Source organism: Hevea brasiliensis, chromosome 1, assembly GCF_030052815.1.
Source record: "Hevea brasiliensis isolate MT/VB/25A 57/8 chromosome 1, ASM3005281v1, whole genome shotgun sequence".
Taxonomy (NCBI): domain Eukaryota; kingdom Viridiplantae; phylum Streptophyta; class Magnoliopsida; order Malpighiales; family Euphorbiaceae; genus Hevea; species Hevea brasiliensis.
Genome location: NC_079493.1, coordinates 126,450,260 through 126,462,418, shown reverse-complemented (window position 1 = coordinate 126,462,418; position 12,159 = coordinate 126,450,260). Strand labels below are relative to the sequence as shown.

The 12,159-nt window shown below is 31.7% G+C and overlaps 1 protein-coding gene across 1 annotated transcript; it reads left to right on the top strand.

Moving 5' to 3' along the window:
• The first annotated feature begins 564 nt into the window (after nt 1-564).
• LOC131169382 (putative disease resistance protein At3g14460) lies at nt 565-11,476 on the top strand. The gene is made up of 4 exons (XM_058128605.1): nt 565-800; nt 5,249-5,417; nt 7,528-9,833; nt 9,951-11,476. Exons 3-4 carry the CDS (start codon nt 7,622-7,624, stop codon nt 11,474-11,476), a joined length of 3,738 nt encoding a protein of 1,245 aa, XP_057984588.1. The 5' UTR covers nt 565-800; nt 5,249-5,417; nt 7,528-7,621.
• Nucleotides 11,477-12,159: the final 683 nt, after the last annotated feature.

Here is a 12,159-nt window from a genome sequence, read left to right as displayed (position 1 = left end):
TATTATTTAAATAAATAAAAAATTATAAATTTATTACGTTATATTATTTATTTTATTATTAAATTAAATATATAATTATTAAATTAATATATTATATTATTTAAATAAATATATAATTATTAATCTTTTATATTATATCATTTATTTTATTATTGAAATAAGAAAATAATTATTTTTTAAAATAATTAAATAATTTTAAAAATATAAATAAAATAATAAAATAATTATTATTGTTAATAGAAAAATTTATAATTAATTTTAAATTTTTAGATATAAATAAATATTTTATATTTTATGTTATTAATAAAAAATATTTTATTAAAATTAAAATATGTTAATTAAAATATTAAAAATATAAATAAAAAAATATTAATAATATTAATTTTTAAGTTAAATAAAAAAGAATGATATGATTAAAATAAAAAATAAAATCAAATCAGCTATCGGTTAATGAGAAACAGTTTTAAAAATAGAGTTGATAGTCTCTGTCATAGTCTGTTGTAGTCTCTTGCAATCTGCACTCTTTTTTTCTGCTCTCAAACTGCACTCTTCTTTGACACAAAAAAAAAAAAATTGCACTCTCTTTCAATTTGTAAGGGTCGTTTTGTTCACTTGAATTCTCCGTTTTAGAAGTAAAAAAAAAAAAAAAAAAAATCCACACGCCTCCATCTAATTTCCAATTTGTTTTTCCCCTAATCTTTAAAAGAAGAAGAAGACCTTAGCTGCATACACGTCTCCGATCCTTGAGGTTGTTGAAAAGGGTGGCACGCGCATTGCTTTGCTTTTGTAAGATAAACAAGGTAAACATCAACTAATTCCTCTTTTTCATTCTCAATTGATATCATCGATATAGTTTAAAAATGACATGCTAAATATATAGTTAATGGGAGTTAATTAAGAATGTTATTGGTAATGCTCTTCATTATAATATCCACAAATTACAAATAAGTACTATAACACAAGGTTTAATTTTATGACCAAATAAAGTTTTGAGATGTCACAATTTAACTATATTTATCATATAAAAATAACTATGATTCAGTCACTTTTAAAATTATAAGGTTCTAAATTCAAGTCTCAATTCAAGAAAAAAAAATTATTATTTTATTTTTAAAAAATAGTATACAATATTCAGAGCTTAACTGTAACATCTGATTTTTTTTTTAACTTACTATTATTATTATCATTTTGAACTATTATATCATTTTAGGGTGATTAAGTTTTATAAATTAATGAAATGTAATAATCATTTTACATAAAATATATCTATGATTAAATTTATTTGATATTTAAGAATATAAAGTATATTTATATATTATCTCTAATATTTTTTTTTTTAAAGTGATTTGATTTGAAGATTTTTATTCAAAAGGTATATGGGTAGAATGCATAATTTATGAACCGAAAAGTAACAAATTTTTTTTAGTATGGGGTGAAATCGTAATTTTTAAAAATTAAAGGATCAAATTGTAAATTAGTTGACATTTGGCAGCTCCTCCATCACTCATTTTAGCACATGGGCTGGATTTTTATCGTCTCCAGTAGAGATAAGAATAGGAAAGAGAAGAGAGGAGGAAAAAAGAAGAAAACAGATAAAAGGAGATAAAAGGAAAGAAAAAGAGGAAAAGAAAGAGAGAAAGGAGAGTTTCAAACTTCATTTGCTTTAGGGATCAATCAAATTTTGGTAGAAAATGATGGTTTATGATGAGATTTTGTAAGTTTTAAAGAGAGAAACAAATAGTTTTGGTTAGAGAGAGAGTGTATTTGAAGCAAAAATTGTATTTTCAACACTTTTCTTAGATTATGTAGATATTTATGAGTGTCCTTAATTCTTGGAACATTCTAAAATAAGGTACAAACTTATTTTTATGAGTTTTTGAAGTTTATTAGCTTATTTTATATTTTTAGTTTTATTGAAGTTTAATCACCTCAACTCAATTAAATTTTTATTCCAAAAATTTGGGATCGTTTATATGGATTCTCTTTTTCTTTTTCCAATCTAAACGATTTTTGGTTAAATATTGGGAAATGTGTAATGTTTTTAGGTCATGTTATATTACTCTCCTCTAAGTTAGTTTAGCCCTACCCTTTCTTCTCTTTCTATCCTCTAACTCAATGTGCTCTACTTGTCTAACTATGCCTCCGTATGTCTACGCTTCATATGATCAAATCATCTCAATTTTCATTCTCTCAACTTATCCTTAATTAGCACCACTCCTACCTTTTTTTCTAATACTCTCATTACGGACTTTATCTAGTCTATTATGGTCATTAATTTACCTTAACATTCTCATCTCCGCAACTCTTATCTTAAGCACATACGACTCATTCATTGTCCAATACTTACTACCATATAATATAGTTAGTCGTGTAGCTGTACGGTAAAATTTTCCTTTCAATTTATTAGGAATCTTGCGATCACATAAATTTTCGTGGCACGTCTCCACTTCAACCATCCGGTTTTAATCCTATGACTAAAATCCTCCTCACATGCCCCATCTACTTGAAATATTGAGCCGAGATATTTGAAGTGGTTACTTTGGAGTAATACCATTCCATCCAAGCTAACTCCTTCCCCATTATCAGTTTGGCCTTCATTTAACTTGCAATGCATGTATTTTGTCTTCGTTCTACTTAACTTAAACCCTTTTGACTCTAGAGTACTTCTTCAAAGCTCCAGCTGTAACACCTCTGTTCCAACCACTAGAGTAATTGTTTGTTTTAGCTCACTCCATCCTGAGCCTCACTATTTTGTCCCATAGGTGGAATGTAGAACTTCCTAGGAAGTCACCCATCTTAGGATTTCTCTCAAGCGAGTACGCTTAACCACGGAGTTCTTTTAACTCCCCAGGCCATTCCACCAAAAGGCGCCTTTAGTGATTAGTTTTTCCCATTTTAATGTATGATTTGATTCATTCATGTACTCCGCATTCCACTACCCTAGGTAGCCTCGCCATCCTAGAAGCTTGCCTGGAGTTAATTCTCTTATGCCACTCTCCGCCCTCATTTGACAGCTTTCCCGGGTCGGGTGATCGCAGGCCCACCAGTTTCCGCCTGATTCGTCATTGGACTACACATCTACTGGAGGGGGTTCGGCTCTGATACCATCTGTAACGTCCCTGCTCCAACTACTAGAGGAATTGTTCACTTTGGTCTACCCCATCTTGTGCCTCACGGTTTTGTACCATAGGTAGAATGGAGAAATTCCCAAGAGGTCACCTATCTTAGGATTTCTCTCAAGCGAGCACGCTTAATCCTGGAGTTCTTTCAACTTTCTAGGTTATTCCACCAAAAGGCGCCTCTAGTGATTAGTTTTCCCCATTTCAATGTATGGCTCGATTCATTCCTGTGCCCCACATTTCACTATCCTAGGTAGCTTCGCCATCCTAGAAGCCTGTTGGGAGTTTACTCTCTTATGCCACTCCCCACCCTCATTGGACCGTTATCTCGAGTCAGGTCGTCACGCTAGTTTTTTATTGATTCCTTCTCGCGTCTCATCTATCAGAACTATATTATCCGTAAACATCATGCAGCAAAGGATACTCTTTTGTATATGTTTCATCAATTCATCTAAAACTAATGTAAAAAGGTAAGGGCTTACAGCTGAACCTTGGTGTAATCTAACTGAGATAGGAAAATCTCTTGTATCCCCTCCCATTGTGCCCACAATAGTAGTTGCTTCTTCATAAATATCTTTCAACACTTATATGTGCCTAATAGATGCTCTCTTTTATTCTAACACTCTCTATAAGACATCTCTTGGAACACTATCATAAGCATTTTCCAAATCAATAAAAACTATATGTAGATCTTTCTTCACATCTCTATATTTATCCATCCAGCTTCTAGTGAGAAAGATCGCTTTCATAGTTGAACGATCGGGCATGAAACCAAATTGATTGAGAGAGATAGAAGTGTCATGAAGTAGCCAATGTTCCACAATTCTTTCCTACAACTTCATAGTATAATTCATGAGAGTTGATGATCAATCTATATTTAGCTTTTATAAATCTTACTTGTCGAAATATTGAGTTATTGACTTCATATTATGTTTATTGTGATTCTGAATTTCCTAATTGAAACTACATACTTAGCTTGTGGAAATGGGATAATTACTAGATTGAAATAAATTTTTGAAGTATGAAGCCATGCAAATATGAAATTAAAGAATATTGTATTTATTGATTTTATTAAGAAGAAACAATTATATTTGATATGTTAAATCCAAGTTTAATTGGTAAAGTTTATGAATTTAGGAAATTTAATGAAATTGGTAATTATGACTTAAGTTCTAGAAAATTTTAGTATGGTAATTTTTTTGGACATATTAGGAAATTTAATGAAAATGGTAATTATGACTTAAGTTCTAGAAAATTTTAGTATGGTAATTTTTTTTGGATATATTTTTAAAATAAGTTATTATTGAGTTAGAAAAATATGAAATTTCAGGTTTTGAATTCAATTCACTCCTTCAGTTATCTATGGTTAATTTGAAATTGAGTTAGCCTCAAGTAGTTGGAAAATTTGAATAATGTAGAATGAAATGAGTTGATAGAAAAATGCATAAAATACCATGTAACTTTTTTAATTATCTTGTTCACCTAGATGTCTCAACTAATGAGAAATGAGGTGAATTTTATCATTATTATCTTAGAATTTAATTATGAGTTTTTTAAACCTTTGTTCAACTGTTTGCTCTCATGAACTAAATTCAGCACGTCCTAAATGCTATGTGCAGTTTATAGATTCTGTTTAACTTAGTTGTTGGACTTGGAGTGGAGATATATGAGATGAAAGAGATGTGAATTATATTATTTATTAAACAGGCTCTTCAGAAACATTAGCTTTTAAATTTTGTTCATGTTGCTGCCTTGTGATGCTTGTTGGAGCAATTATTATTATTGAAAAATGTCGATTTATGCTAAATTGTTATACTATTTATTTATGTATCTTTTTTAATTAGGATTTGATTTTTCATTTTGTAATAGAGGTACGCTGGTAATCTATAGATGCGGTCCAAAATAAATAAATTTATTTTCTTATTTCCATTATTATTATTATTATTATTATTTATGTTCAAAAAAGTTAATTCATAGGAGAAATATTTAAATAACAACACAATGCTAAAGAAAAGAATAAGCTGCTCTTGATAACACAAATACCTTTAGCTAAAGGTTTAATAGCAAAGAGACCCCTTGCATTTAATTTGTTCTTTGATGCTGATGGATGTTGTGCTTACCTTGGACAGGGGAAGAAGTGGTTGCTTCTGTTCTTTTGTGTTCCTCGATTTCGTATTGAATTTATCTTTCCCCTAATCCTCAAAAAGAAAAAGAGGAAGATCTTTAGCTTCATACACTTGTCTGATCCTTGAGGTTGTTGAAAAGGGTGGCACTTTGCATCTTTGGGAGATAAATAAGGTACACTTCATCCAAATCCTCCTTTCACTTTCAACTCATGCATGTTTATACAATCATAGATTATTGATATACTCACATGCACTCTTTTTTTGAAATTTACACATAGGATCTTTTATAAATTAACGAGAATGTTACTCATATTTATGTTATTGTGTGAGCAATGTTATAATTTCTCTTTATACAATCTGCTTTTCACAATCGTAATGTGAATGATGCCACAGCTTCTTAAATATTATTTTAATTATTAGACTAAAATTTCCTTCTACATTATATAATAAGTATATTTAATTATCTTATTAATGCAAAAATTAGGACATTTATCTATTAAAAAAAATTGTAGGACATTTCCATCATATAATTATAAAAAATTTTTTGTTCTTGATAAATTATGTAACTCCTCACATTTCACGAGAAAATTTTTAATTTAGTATCCGGATAAATTTTCATTACTTTTTTTTTTTTTTATTTCTCTACACTATTCATATTTTTTTTACTGCAATATCGCCCTCTTTGTTATTGTCAAGTGATAGTATTAATTTTCTGTTTAATAAAAAAAAATTAAGAATTTAATAGGACATATTATTTATCATTAACTATCTTTTACTATTTGAAAAAAATGTCATTATCTAATTACTTATTTTTAATATGGCATATTTCAATAATTATAATTATAAAATATTTATTATTTTTATGAAATATACAATAAATAATTACTTAAATACAAAATTTAGAGTGAGGATTATTTTGATAATAAAATAAAATTTTAGAGTCTAAATTATTTTAATTAAAAAAATTAATGGTACTAGTAAATTTAATAGAGTTGACCATCAATTAGATAGTAAAGGCTAATTTATATTTTAAAAAATGATTTAATTTGTGATTTTTGACATAACTTTAAGGACTAATTAATAAGTTACACAACTTAAACTGATATTATTTTAACTTTTAATTCATCTAAATATGAAAATAAGTATTATTTTTAAAATTATCTTTTTAAAAAACTATTTCAAATAAGTTATTAACTATATTAAACTCATATGATATTTTTTTCATTAAAATAAAATTCATCAGTGGACACCCAAAATCCAAAATTTTAAATAATATATTTCTGTAAAAATATTAATTGAAGCAACTATTCTTCTATAAAATAAATCAAACGAGTATAAGATCTTTTGGGGTGATAATTTATTTTTAGTCAATCGACAATACTCTAAGTTTAGCCCTTGTAAGTTTATATCAAGCAAGTTTGCCGCTTACTCCTCACACTTTCATCTTATTACAACAATACCCCTTGCAAATTTTTTTCTGGGACATCCTTAACTTATTATTCATTTCTTAATTATCCACGTATATATGTGTGTATCTTTTTTATTTAATGCTCAATAAAGTACAGTTCATAATTAATTTAACATAATAAAATACTGTCAGATTTATATTTAAAAAACATAATGCAGTATGATGTTACAAAAAGCTAGTCAAAAGGAAATAGCAATTTCAGATAAGCAAAGAACAATAAGAACTTTTAATTTGTTTCTTGAAACAACATACGAGAATATTTTAGAAAACTTTTATTTATATATCTTTCAATATCTAATGTTTACTTCAATTTTAACTTATATTATTAGAGAAGATATAATGAATTTTATATTTCAATATTATTATTTTAAAAGAAATTCATCAAACTCGATGATTTTAAATCACTTATTAATTCACTTTGACCTGTCCAATTATTTAACAACATAATAAATTCTTAAGTTGTGTGTGAATTTGAGTAATATTTTAATTTAATTCACCTGATTTAAAATTTATGTAAAAATTGCAAATTGAAAATAATTGAAGAAAAAAATTTATTTGACACATTTTTATTTGATATTAGATGAGGAAGAGAATTTCATTTAAAAAAAAAGGCATTCATTGTTGTTTTTTTTATTCGAAAATTTTTTTATTCTTTTATATGTTTTTAAATTATTAATTATAATAATTCCAATATAAATTTTATATAAATTATTTAATACAATCAATTAGCCTCACCATTACAAATTCTTCACTTGCATTCGTTTCTAATTATTTGGAGCATATTCGAAGCATAATTACTCCTTGATGTTTGCAGAATTTTCATCCTCATTTCTCACTGCTTTTGTTTCCTTAGGTCTCCTTCATCAATTTTCTATCCTTAAACTCACTTCCTTTGCAAAGAGATATCCATGGCGGCCGAGGCAGTAGCAGGAGCATTTCTCTCCAGCATGTTCCAGTTTTTGTTTGAGAGGATGGATTCTCCCGAGATTGCTGCATTTTTTAAGGGCCACAAACTCGACCTTTCACTAGTGAAGAAGTTGAAGGTTGCTATGATCACTGTTACTGGATTGCTTGATCACGCTGAGGAAAAGCAGATTGTTGTGCCTGCTGTGAAGAAGTGGCTTGATGAGCTCAAAGATGCGGCCTATGAGGCTGATGACTTGTTGGATGAGATTGCTTATGAAGCTCTGCGATCAGAGTTAGAAGCTGGATCTACAACAAAAAAGCTGTACAGACTTTTCTCTTCTCATAACCCATTTGAAATGGCAGTGAATGCAAAATTAGGAAAGATCCTTGAGCTACTTGAATATTTAACAAGACAGATGAATGCCTTGGGTCTAACTCTGAGAGAGGGCATTGGAGATAAACCATCATCGCACAAAACACCAACTACTTCACTGCCAGATGATGAATCTAGTATTTGTGGCAGGGAATATGACAGAAAAAAAATCACAGAGTCATTGTTATCTAATAGCCAGGGCATTGGTGTGATCTGCGTAGTTGGTATTGGTGGCATGGGTAAAACTACTCTTGCTCAGCTTGTTTACAATGACAAACAAGTAGATCGACACTTTAATCTCAAAGCATGGGTCTATGTCTCTGAAGAATTCAATGTCTTTAAGATAACAACCGAAATTCGTAGCAAGGTGTCTTCAGAGGATTGTAAGGCTAACAATTTAAGTGAGCTTCAACAAGAGCTAAAGCAAAAATTGGAGGGAAAAAAGTATTTGCTCGTCTTGGATGATGTCTGGAGTGATAAGTATGCTGAATGGGAAAGTTTATTGAAACCTTTGAAGGCAGGGGCACAAGGAAGTAAGATTGTTGTTACAACTCGCATCGAAAGCATAGCATCAGCTATGGAAAATAACCAGATGCTCATTGATCTAATTCATCCTTTGGAGAAATTAAGTGATGATGATTGCTGGTCCATGCTTGCAACATATGCATTTCATGATGAAATTTCCAATTCATCATTTGAAGCTGTTGGTAAGGAAATAGCCAAAAAGTGCGGAGGTCTACCATTAGCTCTGAAAACGATAGGGAGTCTCCTCCGATCCAAAAGAAATGTTAAGGAGTGGGAGAAGATATCACAGAGCAATATGTGGAATTTGTTGAGCGACAACATTGTTCCAGCTTTAAAACTGAGTTATCATTATCTCCCTTCGCATCTAAAGCAATGTTTTGCTTATTGCGCAGTGTTTCCAAAGGGTTATGAATTCTACAAAGAGGATTTGATTCCTTTATGGATGGCTGAGGGTTTCATAATGGAAGCCAAAGAAGGTGATGATAATGAAGATGTGGGTGACGCATACTTTAAAGATCTTGTGTCAAGATCTTTCTTTCAGATGTCTAGCGGCTCTCAAAATTGCTTTGTTATGCATGACCACATGCATGACTTAGCCAAATCCATATATGGAGAATTCTGCTTTATGCTGGATAAAAATTCATCTGATAAGGTTCCAACAAAGACTCGTTATTTATATACTCGTCATGGAGATGGTGGTTTTTCATATGTTTATCATGGAGATGGTGGTTATTACAAGTGTATCATTGAGAAAGTCAACGAAAGCCAACTATTACGCACCTTCTTTTCCGATGCATACTTTTACCGAAATTGGAGGGTCATGCATGCTTTATTGCCAAAACTCAAACAATTACGAGTATTGGTTTTGTATCGTTATCACAAGAGAAAGTTACCTAATTCAATTGGCAATTTGAAGCATTTGCGATATTTGAATCTCCGCAGAGCATCAATCATAAAGCTACCTCAATCTGTGAGTAGTTTGTATAATCTGCAAACTTTAATTTTACGTGATTGTGAAGATCTCGTTGAGCTGCCTGCCAATTTGGCAAGGTTAATCAACTTGTGTTGTCTCGACCTCAGAGGAACAAAATTGCGAAGAATGCCACCGCAAATGGGTAATCTAGTGAAGCTCCGAACGTTGACTAATTTCAGTTTGGGAAAATGGTGCGGGTCAGGAATCAAGGAGTTGGGAAAGCTTCAACATATACATGGAGAGCTTAGCATTGAGAATTTGCAAAATATTAACCCTAAACATGTTTGGGAATCCAAATTGAGGAATAAAGAGCAGCTGAAGACACTGAAGTTCAAATGGGGTGGTAAAAGCAAGGATGCAAAACATGCAAAAAAGACGCTTGAGCAATTATAGCCTCATGAGAAAGTGGAAAATCTTTACATAGTGGGTTATGATGATACAAGATTTCCATACTGGGTAGGTTCCTCTTCATCATCCTTGTCAAATTTAGTATGCTTGAAGCTCAGTGAATGCAACAACTGCTCATGTTTGCCTCCTCTTGGGCAATTAGCATCTCTAAAGGACCTCTCAATCACAGGATTTGCAAAGCTTGTGTCCGTGGGTTTTGAGTTCTATGGAAGTTGCCGTCCCCCAATGAAGCCATTTGGATCCCTCATAATTTTGAGGTTCGAAAGGATAGGACAGTGGGAGGAGTGGAAAAGTGAAGATGGAGCTTTCCCACACTTAGAAGAGCTTTATGTAAAACATTGTCCCAGACTTATAAAGGCACTGCCCAATAATCTTTCTTGTTTGAAAAAGCTTCAAGTTGTGGGACGTAAAAAGCAGCTTGTGCCTTCACTTCGAGTGCCTCCTACCATTCTTGAAATGATGTTAAAGGATGATTCTCGTGATGTGGTGTTGAAGAAATTGCCTTCTGGGCTGCATAGAATGGAAGTAAGGAAATTGGACTCAATGAATTCACTATCAGATGGATTAGAACCGTATGGTCTTGCCTCTATTTTAGAAGAAATCGAATTGTACCACTGTGCAATTGAGCGGTTCCCGTTGGAGATTTTCCCTAATCTAAAGAGAATTTATATCTCCATGTGTTTTAATTTAAAATCCCTCTCTGAAACTGAGGAAATTCAAGAAGAAAGCAGTTCTTGTCCTAATTTGACGGAGCTTTTGTTGAAAGGTTGCTCAAATTTGAAGTCGCTGCCTGAATGTATAGGCTCTCATCCTTCCCTTGTGAAATTGGAAATTGAGTTCTGTAGCAAACTTGAGTTATTTCCAAAAGGTGGTTTGCCATCGAAATTAGAATCCCTTGGCATCGCTTATTGTGGAAAACTCAAAATAAAAGTCATTGAGGGCATCGACAATAATTACGAAGGAGATGAGGAAACGCTGCTGCTGCTGCCCTCCACTCTCACCCGTCTTAGAATCGATGGTCTTCAAAATGTGGAATCTCTCAACTACAAGGGACTTGTTCACCTAAGAGAGTTAATCATCGTCTGCTGCCCTAGCCTCCTGTCCATTCCAGTTTGCATGCAAGACCTCCTCCCTTCCCTTGTGAAATTGGAAATAGATGGTTGCCCAAAACTGGAGCCGTTTCTAGAAGGAGGTTTGCCCTCTCAATTAAAATCACTTGAAATCAGTGGCTGCCATGGAGCCATTGCTGGGCTCATGAAACGCGATTTCCGGACAATGCCAGACAATGAAGTGGAATCCATACCAGAAGAGACGCTGCTGCCCTCCTCTCTTACCCATCTTGAAATGTGGAATCTTAACAGTGTCAAGTATCTAGAGCTTCACCACCTCACTTCTCTAAATGAATTGAGCATTGGTAAATGCCCTAATCTCCGGTGCATAGCAAAAGAGAGGTTGTCTTCCTCCCTTTCTTCTCTTCGTATCGGATTTGGTTGTCCTCTGCTATGTCAACGGTGTAAAGAGAAGGTGGGGGAAGACTGGCCCAACATATCTCACATCCCTTGTATTGACATTGATTAAACATGATCAGGTATTATTAGTTAAAACTTAAATATGAAATTTCTTATAATTTTATGCTTAAAAGTGTTTCTCTATTAATCATTGGTTATGTCCTGTTATCATGTATATTTTTTTTTTTTCTGGTTATTTATCATAATTTCAATTTTTTTTTTCATACCTTACACCTAAAATCTTTTTCCTTTGTACTGCCACTTTATATTTTATTAGCATACACCAAGTATGTTGTATATGATTGAATATTCAATGTTTTTGTTATTAATTTTCTTTGTAGGATACCGACAAGATTTTGTAGACAAAGGAAATTTATCACATGAACCAATGAACTTGAGTAAGTTGTTCATTGCAAATACCTTGGCTGATATTATTACGTACTAACAATTACCAATTTGTTATTTCTAGCTATCATAATATCAAACCATAATTCTGATACAGATTCCTCATCAGAAAGCTGGACATAAAACAGCTTCATCACTTTAGCAAGGTATGAGTTATGCTGAATGTGAATAATGCTAGAATTATGTGTTTCAATGAATATGATCCTAATGTGGCTTATGAGTGTCCTGAATTTCAATTTACATTCATGTCGATAGTTTGTTATAACAACAAGTGGAAGAGGAAGGATCAATTGAGCATAAAACAAAAGAATGAAGATAGTTTCGAGTCTAGGAGAAAATGCCTACTGA